This window comes from Melozone crissalis, unplaced genomic scaffold (assembly GCF_028551555.1).
Source record: "Melozone crissalis strain CALT ecotype California unplaced genomic scaffold, PUWL_Pcris_2 ptg000042l_1, whole genome shotgun sequence".
Taxonomy (NCBI): Eukaryota; Metazoa; Chordata; class Aves; order Passeriformes; family Passerellidae; genus Melozone; species Melozone crissalis.
Genome location: NW_026535820.1, coordinates 45,196,506 through 45,222,172, shown reverse-complemented (window position 1 = coordinate 45,222,172; position 25,667 = coordinate 45,196,506). Strand labels below are relative to the sequence as shown.

The following is a 25,667-nucleotide window of genomic DNA, read 5'->3' as shown; positions in this document are numbered from 1 at the left end:
CCTTTATAACCCTGTTGCACCCTTTGTTCGAGGTTACTCACTGGCTGACACCTGTTAGATACCAGCCAGGTTGTCACTCCCTGGTTGACACGCTGGGTTCTACAATAAATCTGACAAGTCCCCAATGAGTGTCCGGACTCTTTACTCTCGTCGGCCAGCAGCGATTCTGTCCGCTGTGAGCACAGCCTGAAGCCTTCTGACGCCGAGGGGTGCTCACACATTTGCAGCTGGGTGTTGGCCACCCTTCTGCCTGCCGGACACCTGACCTTGAGGCCACACCACGCTGCACCCCTGCACACACAACCATGCAAGTGCTGTGAATGCCCCAGCAGCAAGAATGTACTGCTGCTAAACTTTTGCCAGGCTTTCCATTGCATGTCAGGCTGTTTCAAGCAGATACATTTCTGGGAAATTCTTCTCCATCCTGAAAGATCAAGCCTGTGTGGCTCTGTGATTACTGCCAATTTCCAGGCACTTGCTTGCTTGCTTGAACTTTCCTTTCCTTCTGGTTCTCTGGAAAATGCAGCAGGTCCCACCACGGTGGCACCACTGTTCTCCTGCCCGTGAGAAGGGAGAGCTATTTGTGATGAGCAAATCTCAAGGAATGGAAAAGGGAGAAGCAACCACATCTCAGAGGGCACAGCAGCAGGGATTTAGGTTTCAGCACTGAGAGAAGCTGTCAGCCCAGCTGGGGAGGTGGCAGCACCAGAGATGATGCACTTGGCCAGTTCCCACTAAGATATGGCTGTTGGGATGGATCTCCAGCATTCCAGCTGCTGAGAGAGGGAGGGAGGACATGAAGTTGTTGGAGATTAAAAAGTAAAACATCAAAAGTTCACAGTCACTTGGGGCACAGATACAGAAAGTCTGGGTAATTTCTCTGCTGTTCAGGTATAGGAATACAATGCCAGAGAGGACAAAAATTCCAATGGTGCTTCCCCAGCAGTATCACCGAGGTATGGCCTGACCATACACATCATGGTAGATGTATAACTGATTTTCTACTACACTGCTTTAACAAAGCAGATTTTAATGGCTTCATTATACAGACCACTTTCCCCCAGATGATTCACCTTGTAGTTCCCCATTATTTTTTTAAGAAAAAGCATCAAAAAGCATCATCTTTACTGGCATTTGTACATGAACTTCCCACCTCCACTGAGAAACATCAGTAAGATATGGCCACTGAGTAACACGCAGTCAATCCCCTCAGTTAATCACCTGGATTGCCTGCCAAGTAAATGGCCTTATCCTATTAATACTGAGACATCCATCATTTGAATTATCCAGGACTGTGGAGGTGGAATACAACAGACTGTCATGGGAACTTATGCAACTCTATAAGGACAGAAGAAAAAAGGAAAGGGCATCATGGAGGAAAAGTCACGACTCTATTACCTTGCCCAAAGCAGGTGTCGTAGTGCCAGTCTGGTCTTGTTATTGATGCCAAATAAAACAGAAGATGCTTCATGCAGTCAAGGAATAAATCACTACAAAAGTATCAACACTGCTGTGGGCGGGTATTTTAAGACCCACAGCAGCCACCACCCATGAAAATGCAGGCTCTGACAACTGCTGTGTCACACACACCATGTGTTGGTCCATTCTATTCCCATGCTGAAATGCAGGTTGTCACTCTGCAGAGTCATGCCACAAAAGACCCATCAACAATTGCGATACCACAGGAGATACATGACCATAGAGAAATCAAATAGAATGTAATCCAAGTCCAGAAATAAGCCCTGTTCTTGAAAGTATTTTCACAAACCAGGAACAGAGAAATAGGGCAAAATTGGGGTGTCAGAAAAATAGAATTAGTTTTAAATATCTAGAAATATTTTTGCAGTTGTCCTGATAAAGGCTTAGGACATATCTTTTATAGGACAAGTGATTAAGATGTGAAAAAAAAACTTTATAAGGCTTAAATTAAATTAAATTATAAATTATACATTAACTACACTTATTTTTCATAGCTAGAAATTCAATTTTTCCAAAGCTCTGATGTCTGTCTGCTGAGGCAACTGTGTGAATGGAGTATATCGAAGAAGTAACAAAACATCTGAATAATGGATATTTACTTGTTTTAAAATAAACTATTTTAAGATCCATCAAAGATAGACAAGGAAACATGAAACTGTTAAAATATTCATTCCTTTTGGCACAGATCTCTCTCAGCATTCTTTCTACGCTTTACAAGATGACTTTTTCCATTTCTACCATTTTTGTGAGCTTGAGGCTACAGCATGCAATGTTTCTTTAAAAAACAAAGGAAAATTAATCAATTCTAACCCAAAGAACACAGAAGCTTTAGTGCTAGAAGGAATGGCTAAGATTTCTGTTCTGCATTAAAAGTACCAGAGTAATTTAGAAAAGCCTGGGGCAGGGGGGTTATTTGCTTTAAAAGATCCCTCCTTCTGGTTCCTCTGGTTCTTCCTCCAATGCCTGTTTAGTAACTTTTATATTGGCTTAATATGATATATCTATGGCAAACTGTATTGTTGCACTCATAATATTTTTTAAATTTGCATTAGCAAAGCCTACTTGGAAAAGACTTCTATTGGCTAGTTTAAATCTCAGTTGTGCCCCTGTGATCATCCAGAGGACAAGGGAATAATGACCTGATGTTTCTATCCAGTTTTCACAGAATACAAAGATGGAGGAAAAACATGCTCTGAATCTGTGCAGCAGGGTGCATGAAAATAAACATCCCTCAGCTATTTCATGGAGAAAATTGATTTAATCTGTTTAATAGCATGCAGTAATGCTGTTCAGTCAAATGTGTTTTTGTTAGGCTAAGTTTGAATTCTGATGTCTTCTGCCTGGCAGTAACTTGAACCCATGATTATTATGCCCTTTAACAGTCTGCAAAAATGGCATGAGTCTGGGTTCACACTGGTGGCTGCACCTTGGCAAAGCTGAGCAGCTGGTGCTGCTGAAATGCAGCTCCAAGAAAGAACAGACCTTACAAACAGACCTGCCTTCCTTGTTCTTCTCACCAGGCTATTCACACAAAGGTGTAAAGGCAGGAAAAAGACACTGATGCTGACAACCTCTCAAACCTTCACATACTGATAAAAGCTATATACTTCTGCTGGTAAAGGCTTTCTGGCCTGACTATATATATACACACATATTTAAAGGTAAATATTGGAGGCACTAGATGCAAAATTACTACTTTATTTTTGGTTTCAAGCTTGAGGCATCCTCACTGAAACAGTCTTTAACATTTCTCAGAGCCTGTGCCAAGGGAGCGTACTGTATTTAAATGAAGTTCAATTAATTTTCTTTATGTTTCTCTTCCTACCCCAAACTTTGTTCTTCACTATTTACTTCCTCTGGCCCAACCCTCTCTGCTCAACCAGTCAAACCCACCTCTCTTAACCCCAGTCCTACTTTCTTTGCTGAAAATCATTCAATCTCTTATCATTTCAGTCACAGTCCCGCTTGCCGAGGAAATCTCCTTCATCCTTCTTGTCCCAGCTCTCAAAACCCCATCTTTCAACCCTGTCCCAACTTTCCAGGCAGCTTCCATATAATTCAGGTAATTTCCTCCTTCACACTGCCAGAGTGATAAATGCCTCTTAGCTTTGCCAAATCTCAGCCTTGCCAGACTACAAGCTCCAAAAGATCTGAGCAAGTCCCTTTTCTCCCTGGTTACAGAGTTGGAGATGTTCGAAGACATGTAATGCAGCTAAATTTAGGTGAAACTTACTGGGAGATCAGGAAGACACATCCTTTTCCCAAAGCTGACCTCCTGGCAAGGCTCATGCTTTCACTCTGAAGGCCTTAGAGGAGATGAAAAGCAATGGACCATTTTCAAAGGAAGGGTCACCTGGAGTTTAACATGAGCAAAATGACATTTCCTCCAGCTTTATTTACAGAACCAGATGAACCATTTCAACTAACATTTTCAAAGCCCAGCATGGGAAGTTTCAGCATGAATAGCTAAACTGACAAAATTACAAAAAACTGAGGGTAGGTTACTTTCCTGGGGAACCCTGGGGGAAGAGGAGCCATGCACCAACTCTGCCAGAGAACTTTTCCCCTCTAAACTAACACTGGCAGCCGAGGGGCAGCCAGCCTGCAGTCCAAATAATCACTGCGTTTCTTTTTAATACGAGTTTGGACTTGCTTCAAGCCTAGTGCTAAAATTAGATATTTTACTAGCTTTTTAATTTTTCAGTTCAAAGTCCAGGAGTTTTGAGAAACCACATAAACCACTACTGAAGGTTTCCGTCTGGACCACGGTTCTGAGTTCAAGACATCCAACAGAAGCTGTTTTGCATTCTGCAGGAAGCCAGATGAGCACAGCTCAAAGAGGCAAAAGTGTTGCGCTTCCCATCAGTTTCAAGCTGCTAATATGAAAAATACAGTTCTACTTTTTACAAAAGCCAAGGGAAGGATGAATACCTAGACACAGAGTTTTGGCTATAATCACAGTGCATGGTAGTTTGGATGTGCCTTTTCTAAGAGACCCCTCTCCAGAGGACACAAATGATTCCAAAGACATAAACAACATGCCAGCCTGACGGATGTGATTCATTGCTGCCTTTCTTTGATGAGATCACCATATGCTGCTGCAGAGCAGAAGAAGCCTCGCTGCCTGAGCCTGAATTTTATGGTTCAAGCATCACCTATGTTTTCACTCAGGAAATTTATAGTCTTTGCTAACCCTAAACTAGAAGACACATCAGACACACATTGCGACTTTTCCAGCAAACTCAGCTCCACATGGACTATTTCAGTTTTTTTCCAGTGCAGTTTTTTTCCAGTATTTTCTGGTTCTGTCATTTTGGAAGTAGACATAGGAAAAAGGTTAAAAGTCAAATCAGGCAAGCTGCATCAATAAGTTAAGTTCAAATTTTCTTGAAATAAGTAGCAGTCTCAGAGTACCAACTCAGATCACGTAAGACTATGTACTTAAAAACATTTGGCTTAGAAAAATTACCTTTATTAACTTTCCACCAGTGCCCCCCAGAGAAGGGTTTCTACAGCATGCAAAGGGCAACACTGCTCCAGTAAGTGCTCTATCCTTTCAGTCATTCCATCTTACTTTTCTCATCAAATATGTTAACATGTCTTTAAACCAATGCAGAGGCCCTTCTGAAATTTTTATACAATTTTAATATTGTTGTTTTTTCCTTTTACTTATACTTCAAGTTTCTGATTATGTTTCAGGGTCAAGAAGAACCACATGAGGAAAATCAAATTTTAAAGACAGAGATAGGCGAGGTCATAATCCGTAATAATTTTTTTTCCTCTTTTAATAGTCATTTACCTACCTGATGGGTTGATATGCTCAATCACTCACCTACTTTTTGAATTCTATAAGTATTTAATCTTTTCTTTTCCACTAGCAATTAATCACTTAGTGCAAATGATGCTGCATGCTCATCAGTTTAAACAATATATTGCTTTATTTCTTGGTAGCAAATTAAGGCTTTATAGTGAGATTTGTACAGTACAGGCCAAATTTAAACATTAGAAACTTTAAAAACCATATAGCACTATTCACTCAATTCAACATAGCCAGAAAAGTAGATTTTTTTTTTAATAAACAATTAAATGTTACTAGTGAGGCCTTATATTTCATGAGTGCAAATGGCTCAAAATCCCACCATCCTCAGGGCTCAACATTTAAATTCCTTGAGGCCATTTTTAGATAAAGGATAAACAGAGAGTATAGCTGGCTCAGATAAAATATACTGTATTACTTGCTGGAGAAGAACCTCTTATTTTAGAAATATGGAAAGGAAAACCAAAATGAAATTAACTGTCCAAGGGATGGGATCACCTCATATTAGTCACTGACCAGTAACAGTAGCAATGACAAATTCATTTTCCATGGCCCTCTTTGCCTTAGTATAACTTAATTTTTAATTCAGAGCTGATGCCATCCTGCATATTAAAAAATCCAAAATTGGAGGAACACACATAAGTTACAGGAATTTTTGGAGCAGTAGGACAAGTTCCCTCTCCAGGGACATGTCCAAACCATTGCCTTTTTTTTTTTTAATTTGAGAGAGCATTGTTATAATTATTTCCTCAGCAGTTATGTGTTTTTCTTGGGCATATTGATTTTCACTTCATAGCACTGATTTTATTAGTGTTGTCTGGAGATGATGGAACTACTGCTTATGAAAACCAGACACAGCGCTTCCCTTCTCATGAGACACTTAGAGTGTTTGAGCTGAACATATGAATTCACCTGTCAGTCAGGCAGAGGGGGCCTGCCTGAAAATATCATCACCCTTCACATGTCTGGCTTTCAGATCTGAGCATTACATGTGAAAATGCAGAGGAACAGCTGCCAGAAAATTGTGAAGAAAGTAACCCTGAATCAACCACACGCTCTGGGGAAGGAGCCAATGAGATGGGGGACTTCCAAAACGCTCCTGCTCATGCAAGAGCAAGAGTGACCATGAGAGTACCAGGAGCTCCCAGTGTCACAGGGCAACTCTGCTGTTTAATTCTTTGTTGAACGCAGCTGTTTCTCCAGCCTGAGGGAACACACAGAGCCAAAGTCTCAAAGAATCTAAATCTAATGTGAATAACACTTCAAGACCCTCTGTCCCCAGGGGTGTTATCTAACATCAGGCTAATGTCTTTGAAGTCTTGAGATCAGCCATCTATCCTTTGAACTGGAAGGCCACAGAAAAGGCTCATGTTTCCAATTGTATTAAGGCACATACTAACTTGACCTAAACGCAAGTCCCTGGTTTGCTCAGACAACACCCAGTGGTGGTGCCAAAGGTACACTGCTGAAAAAGTACAGCAAAGGGACAAAGCCAGGCTTCCTGGTGACAGCCACGCAGCACAGCAATTGGGACTGGCCCATGCAAGCTGCTCCGCAATGCCTCAGAGCCTCTCTGCTGTCCTACAGTGCTATCTCAGCTTGTTGCAGAATTACAGCAGCTTCTCAGGCTGGTTTGCTGGCTTTCCCTTTTGCAAGGCCACCAATACCTCATTTGTTCTCCTACACTCATGTGAATACATCACTGCTTATCAGAGCCAGAAGTCCCTATCTGCTACCAGAGGATGGTACTACACATGCTGGAGAGGACAAATTTAGAAATGAAGGCAAGTAGTGATGACGCACGAGTGACCTGGAGGTGGGCTTCCCAAGAGAACCCATACATGGGCACAATCTCCAGATTCACTCCGCAGAAGTGCTCAGCAATGGCCAGCAGGTCTTACTCTGCTTCAAATGAGTATGTTTAAGGACACTACCCAGTATTTCCTGAGGGATTACAATGGATGACTATCAGCCATATAGGAAAAAGGTTGTGGAATACAGACACAATATTGCATAGTCAGCTTCGTGAGCACAGCTAGAAATCAGATGTATTTGACACAGCTTAGTAGCATGTCCAAAGGAGGGATTATGTGCTATTTCCTTTGGAGGCAGCTACTGTAGCCTGGGACATGGTCATGGCTCTTATGGAAATGACACCCTACCGGGGATGCTGAGCACTCACTGCTTTTGCATTAAGGTAGCCTCTCCACAGAGGCCCACGGCACCTTAAAAAGTGATCATACAAAAAGCAAACAAAATAGTCTTCTAGAAAACCCCTCACCCATAAGGTAGGAAAAAAACTGACTCCCGTGAGCGACAGAAAAGACAGCATTACTGATTATGGGAGCATGTGTTATTATACATCAGTGTTTTTAATACTGCATTGCAATGACAGGTGTGGGGTGTCCCTTCAGAAGAAAGCAGGGTTGGTGTGCTCTATAATACAGCGTTTGCAATGTCGTTTAACGAATCGCAGAGCATCCACAGAGACTTCGCAGTCCTGCACGTTCAACATCTGCAGGTCAAAACAGTTGGCAGCTACAATCTGCAGGCCCTGCCCGGTGATGCTCTCACAGGATTTCAGGCTCAGGCGCTTCAGGTTGAAGCAGTTGAGGGCTAGAAACTCCAGGCCGGTGTCTGAGACCAGAGGGCACTTGCCAATGTCTAGCGATTTGAGTTTTGTGCAATTTTTGGCGAGGTACTCCACGCCGTGGTCCGTGATGCCCTCGCAGCCCCGCGCGTTGAGGTAGCGCAGCTTGCTGCAGTACTTGGCGATGTATCGGATGCCCACGTCCGTGATGCGGCCGCAGTGAGCGATGCTCAGGTAGCGCAGGCGCGACTCCAGCTTGGCGATCTCGCGCATGCCGAAGTCGCTGACGAAACGGCAGTCACTCACACTCAGTTCCTTGATGGATGTGCAGTAAATCATCAGGTAGCGCAGGCCCTCGTCGGTGATGCGCACGCAGCGGCGCAGGTACAGGTGGGTCAGCTGAGTGCAGTGGGCGGCAATGGTGTGCAGTCCTTCGTCCTCCAGGACGAAGCAGTCTGTCATGTCCAAGTAGCGGATGGAGATTTGCTTCCCATGCAAGGGAGACAGCTTGATGGAGGCCTCGCGGGTCAGACTGATGCATGTTACTTTGGAGCAGCCTAGGTGGAAAAACACAGCGAGTTTAAGCAAGCAGTAAAAACAAAGCACACAGCAGGACCAGAAAGGCGGGTGTGGAGTGGTGTGCTAGATTTGATGAAGGTATCCTCACGTTGAAAGAGTGGAATCACCCTGACTGACTGCTCTGATTTGCTGGGCTGAGTCTCCACACCAGAGGAAACAATAACTTCCACGGGAGACAGTGAAATTACTTTGAGATTGGGAGCCCTGGAAAGCAATAGACTGATTTTGTCCATATCCCACATGTGAAATGGTGCTCCTGGGTCTATCTGGGGACAGCCTATGATCTGTTACTGCAATATGAACCCAGTGACAGCCAGAGAAAAGGATACTACGTGACAACCAATGCAGTTTTTCGATCAGTCTCATTGCTGACTGGCTGAATTTGCAAACCAACATCAGAGGCTCTTTCGCCATCCAAACTCATTATGGAAAACACAACCCTGCTCCCTTTCCCCTCCTCCCCTGCCCCAAGCATTTGGAGAACAGATGTGAATCCAGCCCCAAGCCTGCAATGTGGGAAGGATGGAAACTATGGCACAACTGTGTGCTTGCAGAAGGGTGGAGATTTGGATAACCTAAGGAGAATGGAGAGAACTGGTGGAAGTCAACAGACTAATAAGGGCATGCCAGGACACGGACAGACAAAGAAAAGGATTGTGTCCAATGAGAAAGTCTGGCCATGAATGGAGGTAACTAGACTGGAGGAGAAACACCAGACCTTGCAAGGAAAGACAAAGAACTAGATTAAAGGGAAAAATACACACAGACTTTCCCCCTTTTTAACCTCAACTCATTGCATAGTGGAGAGTGAAAGCTTTTTTTGGAAAGTGTGGTTTCTGCTGCAGTGCAAACTGGCAGTCTTAGGCTTCTCAGGGAAATTCTTAAACTGTGCCAAGTTCAGCTGGGCACTTTGCATTAGCATAGCTAGAAACAGCTGCAAGAAATGAGAGTCTACCCATTAGTGATTAAGGCCCAACAGTTTTAGCCATAAATGGCTACTCAGAGAATTTCTGCAGGTTATGCTCAAAGAGGTGCCCCCAGGTAGAAATAAAAAGACCTTTTCTGTATTGCTGGAACGCTGGCCAAGCAGTATGAAGTGACTCATAAAAAGCGATGACCTTAGAGCTCCATGTATCAGAAACTCTGCAAAATACTGTAGTGTGGAATTAAAGAGCATGATGATGTCTGGAGACTGCCTCTAAAACTTACATGACCCAAAGCTATGCCACTTGCTATTAGGGGTTGTCATTCAGAGACTTAGTGGAAGGTATGAATATGCTTCAGCTCTTAAAAGCAAAAAGGAAAAATATCACTTGAGATGGCAGTGTGGACTCACACAAATGCTGTCAGAAGTGTGGGATATGGACTTGAAACACTTTGCCACTTGCAACTAGATTTCTACATTCATCATTTAAATTCATGCTGGATCTTTAATTTGGATTTCAAATTCACTTGAAGAGAGGCAAAGTTTACCTTAGGCCTCACACAATTAAACAGGCAAATTGCCCACAGATCATGCAGAAGAAAGACCTTGAAGTAAAACACTCTGTTCAACAAACATCTTAAAACTGAATGCTATTTTCTCTTCAGACTGTTTTGGATCGGTCTATGCTCTGGAGCAATCTCTGGAAATACTTTCACCTTCAGGTATATACACGCTCAGTAACACAAAGGATTTTTTTAAAGGGAAGGACAACAATACTAATGGTGTAAAAAATTCACCTCTAGTGTATTCTTCGAAGTAGGTGATACAAAATGGATGAAAGGAGTTTCACAGTAGAAGCTGGCACCTAGGCAGAGCTCTGCTGCACCTGATGTAGCTGCTACTGTTGCATTTGGCTGAGGAGGTTGCTAGATTAAAAAGTCAGTCTGGATATTTTATATTCTGACCAGAATTCAAATTTAAATCCAGCTTAATGAGAATGATGCATCCATGAGGCCAAGGAGAACATTCTGTCTGCTGAGAGTCCAAGAAGGTTTAATGACCATAATTAGAAAGTGAACGGGTCAGAAGTCTCTCAGCAGGGCTGGAGTTGCATACACCAGTCGTGCGATCACGGTTTTGTCAAGCTCAGCACTGCCATGTCTAGTTACTTTGGCTACACTGTAAAACATTTCATGGGAAGGATATTCAAAACAGTTTCACCAGAAAAATGAGTCCATGCCGATACAGAACTGACTGATTTTTAGGCAAAATGACAGGTTCCTGGGTCTGCAACAATTTTTCTGTCCTAAATAACACCAAGTGTAAAAATAAAGCTCTTGTGACAGGATTTTCCATAAAGTATGATTTTCCATAAAGTATGATTTCTAAAAGGGAGGAGAAACGTCCAAACAGACAGGAAAAACATATTGGCTAGAGTGCTAGATAATAACTTGCAGTCAAGCTCAACCAACTTCTAGCAATATCTCAGACCTGCCCACAAAGTGGATGCTGACAGTGACAGAACTTACATTGCGGAAAGCTCCTAAAGTTAATACAAACATCTGGTTTTGACATTAAAGATTTTGGTAAGTTTTTGCTGCCAAGTAGCCATCCAAAGGGAAAAAGGATTCAACTAGATGTACAACTGTGAACTGGGATTTAATTAACTAGCAGCTAGCATCACCCCCCCAACACACACCCCAACGTCCTCTTGCCCAGTATGGAACCAAACCAGTGAAACACTTCAGTCCTGAGAATTCCTTGAGCATGTAGGTACAAGCCTTGTCCTAGTAACTACAGAGAGAAGAACAGGAAAATGGAATCCTCTTTCCCAAACATCCTCCAAAATTACCCACATCAGAATGAAAAAAGTGGACTCAAAACAAGAGCTTGGAGACTGATTATCCTCAATTCATATGGTACATGAAGCAAAAGCTATATCCAAACCCCAACATCCTGACTTCTGAGCATGTTCAAAAGTAGGATTTCTTCCTCACGTGCTCCAAATGGAAAGAACAGCTTAGGAGAAAAAGAAATTAAAATTACTTTCATATCTCATTGATGAGACAAAATTGAAGGGAGAAAGGAATTTTATTTGACCTCTGCACACTTTATACCAAACTGATGAGCTCTTAGGGACAGACTCTGCCTTCTGGGTCTGACAGTAAGACAGTTGGGAAAGCCACAAATGAAGACAGACCCCAAAAGAACCTATTTCAAGGCCTGGTATAATCTTTTTCTTTTCCCTGCCTTTGAAAAAGTCACCTTTGTTCTATAGCACATCCATAAATAAGAGCTGTGGACCAAAAGCATTTTCAACCACCTACAAGCCCCCAGGTACACTCAGGCTGTGAGTTCCAAAGCTCTAAGTCTAAACCACACAGGTACATACATTTTTTTCCTGGCACTAGAGATGCTTCAGCCTGGATGTGTGATCAGCAATCCAGAACTAATGTCAGTGTGTACCAACAACAAGTAATTCATACACAAGGGCACTGTGAATAAACACCTGTGGAGTTCCATAGATTCCTTATTGCCTTGTGGTTTTAGAAAGCAATCACAAAAAGGGCATAATTCTGATTTATTGATATTTGTTTTGATGCCTTCTATGACATTCTGCCATCCTAAGAATGGGGTGAGAGAGTTGGGTAAATCAGCTTAAAAAAAAAATTAAAAGGCAGAGAAGAGAATGCAAATCAGTGTATACCAGATAGGCAGCCTTGGAAAAAGCATCTGGTACCAATGACTCAATAGCATCACTTTCTATCCCCTGTTGTTTAATCCCCTGTCTTCATCTTTCTTGTTGCCACTGGTACCTCTGCAATGGCAAACCTGGTTTGGCTGATTTATGACGGCATTAGACTGATAACAGATGAGATCACAATGTAAATGTTGAGCAGCAAATTTACTTCAGTGCTCTGCTTGGCTGCATCCTTTCCATTAAGCGCCAACCTATTTGCAGAGAAGAACTTCTGTGCAGCTGACCTTGGGAAAAAACATCTTGTTTCCCCAGAGCAGGCTTGAAGAAAATTGTCTAAAACATTTCTGCTGATCTAAACATCTGCAAGGGCAGCTTTACATAAAAAAAAAAAAAAAAAAAAAAAAGGAAGAAAAGAGAAAAAAAGTTAAAGCTGGCTAAGTCTTGTTAAAATAGCAATGGAAACAAGAGGACCTTGAAGCTAGGGATGACAACAGATATTAATACCCAGAAAAAAAGCCTAACACTTTTTCTGAGCTCCTCCTCAAGTCACTTACCAGATTACAGATGTATTCATTATCTATATACAATCTACATATACATGTGTGTGAAAAAGATAAAACAAATTTTGCTGAAGTGACTAGGCTTCACCACATGACGTAGCACTGACTACAGTGTGGGCCCTTCTAATGGGTGCTTTGTGCCTATAGAAATCTGTAAGAACTCCTTGTGCCATTTGAACAGGCCATCTCTGCTAGCTCACTTCCTTTAGAAGAGGCCTGGCCACTCCAGAGGTGTTGCTGGCATTAGGGGCGCTGAGATTTTAGTGGTGCCTGTCCCACAGGCACTCTGTTAGGAGACAAGCATTCCTACTTTGAAAGACAACACAGAAAGGATAAGCGTGCAGTTATGGAGTTTGACAAACATCAAAAGCACCTGTATTGGAACATTCCCTGTTACCTGACACATCCAGGTGTTCCAGGTTTGGGCACAGTGACACGACATCGAAGACTGCCTCATTGGAGATGTTGTAGCAGCCAGACACCTCCAGCCTCCGCAGTTCAGGGCAGCACTGGGCAATGGTGTAGAGTCCTCTGTCTGTGAGCCGCCTGCAGCCACTAACAATTACCGTCTCCAACATGAGACAGACGTTGGGGGTATCCTGACAAAGCCTCCGCGTCAGCACTTTGAGAGCCCTGTCCACGTTGATTGTCTCGCCAGTGAGGCGAATTGTCCTCCAGAGCCGCGGGTCCCAGGCCAGGTTGTACCAGCGGCGGCACACGCGGGCGCAGCGGCACAGCTGGTTGGTGGGCAGGAAGGAGAAGATCTGGATCATGGCGTGGTCGGGCAGCCGGTCTATGTTGGCCTGCTCCTTCTGGTGCTTGGATGCCAGCCGGATGAGGGGATGGGTGAGACGGGTGGGAGGCGGCGAGTGGACCATGGCAACGGTTTCCCCAGTGACTGAGGACGAGGACGTCGACGAACCTCTGCCATTTTGGAAGCCAGGGGAATTCGGTGGAAATATTAATGCTGGACTGGGTGTGCTGAGCGTTCGCATGCTCAGGTCAGAATCTGGAAGATAGAATACACAATTCCAATTAGCTCTCTGCACAGCACAGCACCCTGCTAGCCCATTTGCTAATGGAGTACGATGGACTTCGGAGTTTGTTGGGGGTTAAGCAGTCAGAGTGAGAAAACATATTTCAAAAGCCGTGTGAGCAAAGGAGATGATGCAGTTCTGAGTCCTGAAAAGGAGACAGCAGCGGAAGGATTTTTTAAAATCCAAGGATTTTTATTCTTTATCCTCTTAATTAAACACTGAATTGAATTATGATGTTTGAGTCACAGGCTTTTTTTGGCAGAAAGTAACTGCCCATAACCTTGACACAGCTGTGAACTCTTAGGGGCAGAGAATGCTGTGGTCCCTCATCTCTAAGCTGCTTCAGCCATTCAGCAGGAGGCCAAAAAAGAGCTCACAAGGCAAATACTGCTTCTTTCACCAGATCTGGGCAGATGGGAAAAGCTCAACTCCATACACTTATTTTCAATGTGTCATCAGAAAAGTTAATTTCTCTAATTCAGTCATGCAAACTGAAACTCAGTTCACCCAAGAACCCAGTGCATAGTTCTTCATGTGCACACAGAAAACACTCCTTTCCAATGCACTAAAGCAAACTTTTTGGGAGAAAAAAAAAAAGCCCAGAAAAATAACAAATGAAGAAACAGCATGCCTGGAAACTTGTTGGAGAATTGTTATACAATATTTACACACTTTTTGCTAGAGCTATTTGTCACATTGGAAGCAGTCAACTCAACTCCCCAAAACAATATGCTACTTCTTTACCTTCTTTAGTTCATTTTAGTTGCCAAAATCAGGCACAAAATTTGAGGTTTTTTGCTACTAAGAAAGGTTACCTTTGCTGTAAGGTTATTTAAACTGTTTTTCCTGTGTGCTGACATCGCCTACAAGTAATTTCCACTCCTGCTCCCAGTTTCTCCAAGCAACCCAAGTAAAAGACTGGAAGACAACTAAGATATAACTTTGATAGTCAAGCAAATGCCATGGGCAATACATTTAGAGAATTTAAGGATATTTTAGTAGTATACTACACAAATACAAGCAGTGTATGAGAGATGCATGCTGCTGCCGAGCACACTCCCTCCACTTCAGTATGATATCAACAGAAACTTTTCCAAAGGAAAGCACCACCCAGAAATGAATACAGTAACCACAATTTAGTGAAATGCAGAATAACAAGTTTCACACACAGACAATTTTTTAGAGGACCAAGTTTTTCTCCACATCACATCTCCTGCAGTCACATCAATGTTCAGGCCTTTCAGGAAGTGTACAAAGACAGCCCCTTAGGTAACACTGACTCTGCAGCTGTGTGACTGTGACAGCATAGATAAGCCTAAGGAAGATACAGCCAGAAATGCATTCAACAAACATGTGCACACCTGGATTTGGGCAAGGTTTTTAAATTAAGTAGATTTTTGGTGAATTTGATCATAACACATAAACTTCCCTATGAAGCTTTTACTCAGCCCAGCACGGGCCTGCTCTGATCTCACTACCTACAACAGCAGCAACCACAGGCCTGTATTTCCACAGTGAGCCTGCAAGGGAAAGAGGCACAAATATTTAGCTGAGGAATCCAAGACACAAAGTCCAATGGCTCGCTCATGATCACCTAATTGAGTTGCAGACACATCAAAATCATCTTCTCACACTGTGGAGGAAAAACCTGTACTGCCCAGCTCCTTCCCTCCTCCTCTTATGCATTCTTGTTTTACTTAGAAATTCACTGTTTCAGTAAATGAAAGGAAAGAACATTTTCCCCAAGGGCTTCTGAGTCCGTGCTATTGCTATGTGGCCCTAACACAGGGATTTGTGTATTTATGAGCAAGAACAGTATCTTCATGCTGAGTGGGTTTTGCAGATACCCTGCTCCCTTTGAGACCTCCTAATACCCCCTGGCAGCTTTTGCAAATAATTGCATCGGAGAGTGCTATTTGGTAAGCATCTGGTATATGCTGGTATTTTAAAAATGAGATTTACAGCTGGAGAGAAAAATCCAACCAGCAGCAGCCAGGCTCCTGGAGACAAGCACTGACTCCACAGGCCTCTTAGGCAACAGGCCCTGAGATTAATTTTTGCAAGGACTTACCATATGTTTGACCTCGCTCACATTATCACCAAAACCAGTGACAGTGCCTGAAGCTAAACATGTGCAGAATATGTGGCAAAGCCTTTACTTTTTGCTCCTTTTTTGAAATTTTAATACAAGAATGTTTCTAATATAAAAGAATATACACTTTTTTTCCCAAGTGCTGGATGTATCTTCTACTGTTACATGTATTTGATATTGTCATTTCCTCTCATTTTACTTTTTCATTTGTTTGGGCCTTTTCCTTGGTTAACTGTTGGTTGCTTGTTTTACACAAACCAGAACAAAAAGGAAAACAAAACTATATGAATAAAAAACCAAAGAAGAAACACTTGTTTCTATTCCACAAAATAGTATTAAAATCAAAAGCAAAAAGTTCCAATTATTTACATCTGCTTCAAACAAATTTTAGTCCTCTGGGAATGAGTGTCTTCTGTAAGACATGGCATATTTGGAAAACATACATTTTTAGTCAGTTATCACTAAAAACACCTTAAAATTTCTGTAGGGTCTTCGTTAGTTCTGCAGTCTTCATTAGTTTCCATTTCTCCTTAAGCATAAAAAAGCTTTTCATAGTCCACGATTCTCCCCCCTTCCCTGGTGAGCAGTGCTCCAAGCTAATACGGCTAATCTCCACTGCTTTTGGATCAGAAGTGGCATTCCTTCATCACTCCTGGGCACTGTGAATAATCAATAGTTAGACATTCTGGGTGTGTAATGAATTACTAATATGTGGTTTTTAACTTAGACTTTCAGCTAAAAAAGGCCTGACCTTCTGTTTTATGTGTATGCTCCGTGCTTTGTGCTCTCTTAATTCTCTCATTAGTATAGCAGTTCCAGATGTGCATCCTGTATTTCCTTTCCCTTCAGTCCTGAAGGTGCATCATGTAAAACTTGCTCCCTCCATCCTCGGGACACAGAGGGACAGATAGACAGACACATACACATGCACCCTGTCTCCCCAACACAAAGCATTGAGGAAAAAGACCGTAGTGGTGTCAGTGTGTTTAAAAAAGGGAGTTGTGAGCACATTACTGCTCTGCTGAGCCCATAATGCAATATACTTTCAGACAGGAATTTTGCTGGTAGCTCAGCTGAACTCCACACAGAGGTATTCCTGCTTACTGTTCTCTGTACACCCCTAAGGGGAAACAAAATTTAAAAAAAAATAGCAGGTGAGTCCAGGAGCCTTACTGCCAGGAAAAACTTGGAAAGCTTTTTGCTAGCATTTAAAACTTCAGCAAAACACTTGGTCTACTGTACATTTTCCAGACTTTTCTAATGTTGTTGGGAGGGGCTTCCTGTAGCACTATCTCAACCTCTAGGAGTTTCCTTAGAATTTTGTTCTTCACCATTTACTGAGTGCTTGCCAACAGGCTGGGGCAGTCTGAGAAAGAGCAAATTAATGACCATGTAACATTACTAAACACAACCCTGCATGTAGAAATGAAGTTACTGATCAAAGTTCTCAATACACATCTTTATACACACACACGCCCTATACAAGCATTTCTCTTGTAAACTCAATTGTTTACAAGCCTGAAATGCGACTTTAATTTTGGTGATCTTAGAAAGTAAAAGAAAATTAGAAAGCAGCCTTGCACTTCCTTCCCTACAATCTCTTTTGCCCCTTTGTCTCCAATCTTCTGTGCAAGATACCTTTTATTAAAGCTTTGATCAAGCTCTGACAGTTGTTTGTTGATGTAAGACAAAATTTCTGAGCAATCTTTAAAGAAATCTCAAAAGATTAATTCCAGAAACAGAACCATAAAAGCTGACATAGAGGGAGAAAATGCAGTAGAGGGAGTTTTCTTATTCCACTAGGAATCTGGTTTATTTCAAAGGATTTTTTCTCCCCAGTTTGTTTCCCAATTAATAGATACATATGTGAACAAAAAACCCTTTAAATATATAAGAATTAAGCCAAGATCTAACCTCCATTCCTTCTGGCATTGACAATAATATGCAGTTTGATTTCAGAACCAGAGAGAGAAAACAGTGTTGTATTTCCATTACTCCAGCAACACACACTAACACGGGACACTTGATGTCCGGATCCCAGCATGGCCTTTTTAAGATTGAACCATTTTCCACACTTAAGGAATGACTCCATTCATTCACACCTTCCACTATGGTATGGTGAATGAGTCTTTTTTGAAATGAATACTATGCTGAGTTCTTCAAACTAACAAAATTGAAATGAAAATTTTGCAAATACCAATCAAACTTGAGATTCTTATCAGACAACTGAAAAAGGTCCTCTGTGTTGATCTCCTGTCACCACTGCTGTTTTTAGCAAAACTAAGGCAAGAAATAAAGAAAACTGTGTTCAAGCTCTGAAAAAGTCAATATAGCTGAGAAGAATAAAAAGCAATTGTCATTGTTGTAAACATTAGCTGCAGAGTAATATGCACAAGAAGCATTTACACAGCATGCCAAAACCTCACTGACTTAGCATCTCTTCAATTAGTGTTGTGTAGATATAACATAGTTTATTAAGTGCAATGTGGGCATAGACTTCACATTTTCACCACAATACCATCAACCTCAGGCATGCCAAGTAAGTACTCCTTTTACAGAGACTGGGGAAATGGGAAATTAATGGCTGTAGCAGCTACAATCAGAGATGCAAAGGGGAACAGAGGCTTCTACAGGGGATACAATGTGGGCTGAGTCAAGGAGAGACTTGTGAATTTGACAGACAGATTTCAAATATGGCTCTGTGCCCTTGGATTAGAGTAGGAAAAGGAGTTAGCTAGGAGAGCAGGCTACAACCCAGCCATTTTCTTTCCAAAGCCCTGGGTATGGACAAAGTTCCAGAAAAAGTGCTACCTACAAAAAAATAAAGAGCATCTTCCACATCACAAACATCCTCAGGCATTTTTCTCAGGATAAGTTACCCTACTGACCTTGGTTCCTCCCAGTCCCAGGAGGCTGGGAGGAACTGGAGACTCTGAGATAGCAAAGAAGCAGCTGGAATGAAATTCACATGCAAACTTGTGTGGGGCTGCAGCAGTCAAGAGTGTCAGAAGGAAAGGGTTGCCCAGTGGAGATAGCCACATGATTTTGCAGCCTTTTACAATGAAGAACATGCAGAATGAGTTGGATGAGTTCTCTCATCTCTCTCCAAGAACACTAAGTACACCTAAACCATCCCTGATGTGCCTGTCTGCCTTGCTTTTAACTGCTAGGGGCAGCTATTACTCAGCTCACTGAGGTGCCTGCTTCAGTGTTGTCACTGTATCAAGTTTCTAAGTTTTTCCTCTTATTTGGCTCATATAAGGAGTGGTTTCTGCCCCTCTCCTTGTGCTTGTGAAGAATGAGAGGTCTTCACTCTCCCGATAAGGATTTCTTACATGCATTTGCCTTTCTTTTTATTAGTCATTCCCAGTTTCCTCTATCTTTTCCTTTACATTTTCTCCTATCTTAAAGCACAATGCTCTGAACTAAGCATCATGAACACCCAACCTCACCAGCAGTGGCAAAAGTGCAGCCCTTTGCACCCATATTCCATGGAAAGCACATTTCCAACCTTCCAGATTTCAACAGTCCCAAAAGGCTGATGTATTTTCACTACGTGACTCAAGATATTGCTGGGACTCCCATGTGTCATACAGCACCTAGATATTTATTTTCCACACCTGTGTTTATGGAAACCATTCATCTTCCCTCCAGCTGTCTCCTTGGAGAATACTGTGTTTTCTCTCTCCTTAATCTAGTTTTTCAAGAGTATTTTGAGCACTGAGCAACCTTCTCTGAGTGTGTTAGTTTTCAGTTTTCCAAATACTTTGCTGCTCCAGGACCATAAATTTCATCCCATTTCTCTAGATATTGGTAATTTTGTGTCCCAATTCAATTGAAAAAGATGGTTCCTAGGGAGAAATGGAAAGTCTGGCAACCTGCTCACAAATATTGTAAGGCATTTCAGCTGAGACCAGCCCAGTTGATCAGAGCATGGTGCTGGTAACACCAAGGTTGTGGGTCTAATTATTCTATGGAGGAAATTTCCTCTATGGAGGAAATTCCTCAAAAACTGGACTCAATGGTCTTTTCCAAATCAGCATATTCTGTGATTTCTAAAGGGTTCTTCCTGAAACATCATCACAGCTGACAAAAACTCAGAGTGTGACTCCCGTTCAGTGCCCACCTTATCTTACCATGATTTTGTTCACCCCGTATTTCACCAGTTTGTTTCCAATACACACATGCAAAAGTCCAAATAAACTTCAGATGGCTTATAGCTACTGCTTCCCTCTCACCAGACAATTTATTTTTGCCAAAATGGAAAATTACATGGAAAACTGAGGTCAAAGGTACAACAACACTTTGGCAAAGGTAAAAACTAATTTTTTACCCTGTGAGATCTTGTCAGTCAATGAGAATGCAATTCTCTTGTCTTAAAATGAAAATGCAGTTCTCATTTTAAGAGCAAAGACCTGCAGCAGAGCTTGATTTGTCAGTGTAAGAATAAGCAACCTTGGAGCTCACAAAGTAATCACATCCACATGGTCTTGGAAGGAACAGTTCCACAGAACTTGAAATAACCTTTTATGGTTTTGAAAAACCCCCTTTAGAATGTAATAAGAAACTGTACCTATTGTATAAGACTAGAGGCATTGTGGAAGAGGGATATGTTAACTAGAATCTGTAGCCATCTCATAGCAGTTTCTGTGTGACACTTTACACCTTGGATTAGAGAGGTGTAGCTTCCCTGTGATGTTGAGCTCCAGTTTTCTTTAGCCCATAAACTCTTCTACACACATTTGGAGACCTGATCTTGCATTCCTGGCATACTCACAGTAGACGCTTAAAGTCAAAGAGCATTACAAGTGAAGTAATCATTGTAGTTTTATTAAGCAAATAATTCTTCCTTACAATGTATTTGTGGAAAACTGGAACTAATTTCCCCCCTACTGACTTTGTCCCCTGCCACTTGGCAGGAATTAATTTTATCCCCATATTTTTGAACAAGGCTAAAAATACAAAGACTGAGGGGGAGAAAAAGTAAAAAAGTAATTCACTATTAGTTTAGGAAGTCAAAGCATTATAATTTAGCCTTGAGTACAACTGATGATACTAGCACATCAGCTCTGAGAAAAGGGTTTCACAGAGCAGCATTGCGGGGAATTACACAGAGATGGACTGGAAGGTGCATTTTTTCCATGTTCTGTAAATATGTATCCCAAAATGAATTCCACACATGCTTAAGTAAAAGCTGTGCTTAAATCCTTCAGTCAGATGCTCTCCCAACTCTTTATGGTATGCCAGGGAGCTCCTCCAGCTGAGCTAGTTTATATTTACATTAACAGGGAGTGCAGCCCAGGAAGAGGAGTTCTGTGGAGCAAAACTAATATTGCTGAAAGCACAACATCCACAGGCCTGGGAAGTGGGTGTTATTTTTTTGCCAATATTTAATTTAATCCCCAATCCTGAATGCTCAGTAGGGGTTGCCTTTGGTGCTTTAGGTGTACTGCCAGAACATATTTTTTGGCTTTAGTTTTGCCTGAGTGTAACTGGGTTCATATACCTTGTGGTGGTTACTAAAACAGAGTAAGAAGGAGAGGCATTTCAAAAGCAAGCTTTGGACTTGAACAAAAATGCTAATGTAGATAAACTGACTGGTCAGAAGAAGCCCCTGTCTACCTCCTCCAAACCATGGGTTATCATCTCCCATCCTATTCCATAGCACTCTGAGGAGAGGAATCATGTGCCCTGCTTGATTTTCAAGGCTGGATTATCAATGGACCAGACACACTGCATTTCATCAGCCCCCATTTTCAGGATTGTCACGCCTATGAGGATCCATGATGTTTAATGCACTGCTCTAAAATGTGCAAACCAAATATAGTTAAAACAAAAATAATAATTTTACGAGATCCTTATAAATAAGCACCTTCAACATATTTCAATATAAAGGTTTAAATAAGGCAACAAAAAAAAAGCAAGTTTGCTTAATTTCAAATCTTACTAAAAATCCTGCCATCATCTCTCTCTCATCTCCTGGTAAGTTTGACAGCCTTAATTAACACAGAAACACCATCCTGGTGAATATAAAAAAAACCTTTCCAATTTATCCAGAGAATGACTTGTTTCAGTGAAACAGGCTTACAACTATAACCTGCCTTTTCGTTGAGTTACTCTAACATGCTCCAAGGTCAAAATTTTGTCAGGTAAAACATTTTTACACCTGACTAGACAACATCTACATTACATAAAAATATAAATTTTTACACTTTTTAAATCCACTCTTGTTTATTTTTCATTTAACACCAAGTTTAAATAAATGTAGAGAGGATGAGTGCACACTGCTTGATAGTGGCTCTCAAGCTACACACACACAGGGCCAGAATCAGTCTCTTAGAATAATACTGAGATGGGACCAACAGATCCTACTCTATCTTTGAATGATAAATACTCATTGCAAATGTATCTTTGAAATTTATATAGAAAACTGGAACAACTGCTTAATGGCTCCCATCTTCAAAATGCAGAAATCCAATCAGCTGCTCCAGACAATTGTAGCTGTCCTACTATTTTACCTTCCAAAAATGGGAGAATTTGGAATAAAATATATATCAGTTTACATTATTGCAAAAAAAATATATTTTGAAAATATATTTCTTCCATAAATATATTCCAGCAACAAGACAAGTTGCTGGAATATATTTATGGAAGAAATATATTTTCAAAATCCCCAGTTCACATGGATAAAAACCATAGGGACCTACAGAACTCTGAAATACAGTTCTGGTAGATGTGCGTGACTCTAAGTGGAAAATAATATACAAAGCAGAGGAATGTTTACCTCTGGGAAAAGCTGACAATATAATCACTTTGTTGTGTAATCAAGAGGACTTGGATCCAGTTGGTAGCAAATGCTGCAGTAGACAAATAATTCCCCCAAGAATGCCTGTTTCCAGCATATTCACCATAAACAAATTATTTGTGTAAAAGAACATTGTCTCATAATCAACTGTTGGCATTTTAAAAGCATGCAGCTCTCAGAAATTACCGACTTTTAAATTAACAGGGGATCCACGATTTGACCTTCAAAATTGGAGAAACAAATGGTAAGCAGTATGCTAAACAGAAGAATAAACTGTAATCAGAGATTTAAAGACATAAAATTGTGCTTCTCTCCTATCATCAAGTTTAGAACACAGAATCATAAAAGGTTGATGGGTTGAAAGAGACTTTAAAGACCATCTAGATCCAATCCTCAAACTGTGAGAAGGACAACTTCTACTAGAAGAGATTGCTCAGAGCTCCATCCAACCTGGCTTTGAACACTTCCAGGGATGGGACATCTACAACTTCTCTGGGAAACCTGTTCCATTGCCTCACTACCCTGACAGCAAAGAATTTCTTTTGCTATATGTAATCTAAACCTACTCTTTTTTTCACTTTGAAGCCATTTCCCCTTGTCCTGCCTCTACATGCTCTTGTAAATGGTCTCTCTCCAGATGTTCATGATGCATTAAATCAATGTAATTTAGAAGAGTACAAATATGCTTCCTAAAATAAATTCAAGCTTTGAAAACATACTCTTTGCTGATAATTTGGAAAAGATAAACCTGCAAATTATGGGACAGAGTTGTACACAGAACAAGATGCCTCTAGATTAAAAATAAGAAAACAAACTCAAAACCCAATTGGTAAAGCCATTCCCAACTCACCTTGGCTCATCCCAGCTTGTTACAGATTGTCCATGAGATACCTGCAAGTGCCTGCTTGGTGTCCCAGCTGATGAGTTGTGTCAGAGCAGCAGACACATCCCTCTACCAGCTAAACTCCAGTAAGTGAGTGATAATGAAACAGCAACAAAAAATGCTGCCAACAGACAAGAGAACACAACCTTCTTCTTAAAAAACTGCTTAATAAGTTACCATGTTAGTGCTCACTCCAGGGTGAGTTTGGTGAGCTCTTTTCAGTCCCCTAGGAGAATTACACCGAGGCAGTAACAGTTTTCCTGACTTTAGCAAGGAGATATGTTTAGTCCCAGACTAATGCTTTTGCAGACTAGGAGCCTGCCTGCATCCATCTGCAGGATGCCCACGAATTACAGAAATTCAGTGGAACTGTGCAAAGTGTAACTAAAGGCTGACCTGCAACACCTGCTCCTGATCAGCTCAGATCCATTTACACCTCAGTTTTCAAAGCTTATTTTCTTTTCCAGGAATGAGATTCCTTCAAAAGCACCTGCTAGTATCCTGGCAGGCACTCTCATGTTTTGAGGGCAAATACCTTGTTTCTAGGGTTGCATCCCTCCTCCCTTCTGATACATGGCCAAACTGAGAAAAACAAAGCTGGTCTCCAGGGCTTTTTGAAGGAATGGTAGAAAACTTCACTTAATCCACATTTTTGCATTTCTTACAAACCCACTGTTGCCACTACACGTTCAGACAAAGAAATGCATTCAGCAAAGAGCTGGCCAAAACCAATTCCCCAACAAATCACCTTTGGGACCTGGGTGAGAGGAACATTCTGGAGAGGATGAAAGCAAAGAAACATAGACCTCCAAAGCAGAAACCCACAGCACCAGCTCAGTCTAACTTATCCAGCATCTCTTCAACAAAGATACATAAACTGAGGCTTTTCATAATAAACACGTCACGTTATGAGAGCCTGGAGTGACAGTGAGCAGAGCCCTCTTGTTACAAACACACACAACAACACACTGAGCAAGCATGCAGTGCTTACTCAGAACCACAAGGATTAAAATTTTGTTTATGGGAAATCTGGGAGTTAAGCTGGGAAAGCGACATGGCCATTGGCAGCTTTCTTCCACTAGAAAAATATAACTGGCTCAAGCCCAACTGCACTAAGTTACATGGATTCCTGACCACCAGTGTGAAGCAGTCCCAGACTGTGTCAAAACAGATGGTACTTGTGACTGCAGAAGCATTCAGGGGGCATTAGCCTCCCTCTGAAACCCAGCCCTGCCGTCTGAGGTCCCAATTGCTGTCTGTGACTGGTTCTGTATAAATTGCAGATCACTATTTATATGCAACAGCATAAGGTACTCTGACATTTGAGGGGTATCAGATATACATACATGCAAGTAAACCAAGAATTCAGCACTCAGTATTTATGGCAATTTCAATAACTTCCCAGTCTACTGAACACAACAATAAATAACTGTTTTATTGTGCAGAAAATATGAACTGACTGTAATTATTCTTTTTCAATTCATTGTGATTTCAATGTACCGAAATGAGGTAAACAAAATTATTCACTGACTCTTCAAATCACTTTGATTTCATTACCTCAAAATCAATGTGCAAAAAAAGAAAATGTGATGTTTATGTCAACACAATTGCTGAGGTATTATTCAAAGCAAGAACTCTGGCACTATCTAAATCTTTAAGTCTATTTCATGTTAACCTAAGCTAATTATTTAAAACATCATCACTAGCTCTATATGGAATTTTACATTTATCCTCAGATTTATTCTCAGCAGCTCATGGCAGTATCTCAGGCAGTAGACTTAAATACAAGACAGCAGCAAAACCAGCATTTGGAATCAAGAAATATTAGACATCCTGACAAAGTACGAGGAAGGTGAAGAGAAAAGCCCTTATCTTCACAAAGTCCAAGGAAAATGGGAGCCTGCCAGGGGGGTCTAATGAATATGTATATACACCTGACAGGAAGGTGTGCATGAGTCCCTTCTAAATATTATTATTTTGTGTTTACCAATTCAGTTGATCTTAACAATGCTCCTCTTTTTGAGCCCTTGCACAGAATAACAAACCCTGCCTAATTAAAGCAAATCAAACCTTGTGAAAATGTCATAATAAATGTTCTAATTCCCAAACTCTGAGTGGAAAAGTTAAGTGATCTTGCCCCGTGCAGCTGAAGATCAAAGAGGACATGCTAATATGTACCATGACTCCAATGGATGCAGT

At 41.4% G+C, this 25,667-nt stretch overlaps 1 protein-coding gene across 1 annotated transcript in view; it reads right to left on the bottom strand.

Annotated features, from left to right (window-relative positions):
• Positions 1 to 5,068: 5,068 nt before the first annotated feature.
• The window catches only part of FBXL7 (F-box and leucine rich repeat protein 7), a 173,575-nt gene continuing 152,976 nt past the window's right edge, over positions 5,069 to 25,667 (bottom strand). The window contains exons 3-4 of the mRNA XM_054284977.1: positions 13,049 to 13,660; positions 5,069 to 8,443 (exon numbers count right to left, since the gene is read on the bottom strand). Of these exons, the coding sequence (XP_054140952.1) occupies positions 7,707 to 8,443; positions 13,049 to 13,660 (1,349 nt within the window). The 3' untranslated portion in view covers positions 5,069 to 7,706. The remainder of the gene's footprint in view (positions 8,444 to 13,048; positions 13,661 to 25,667) is intronic.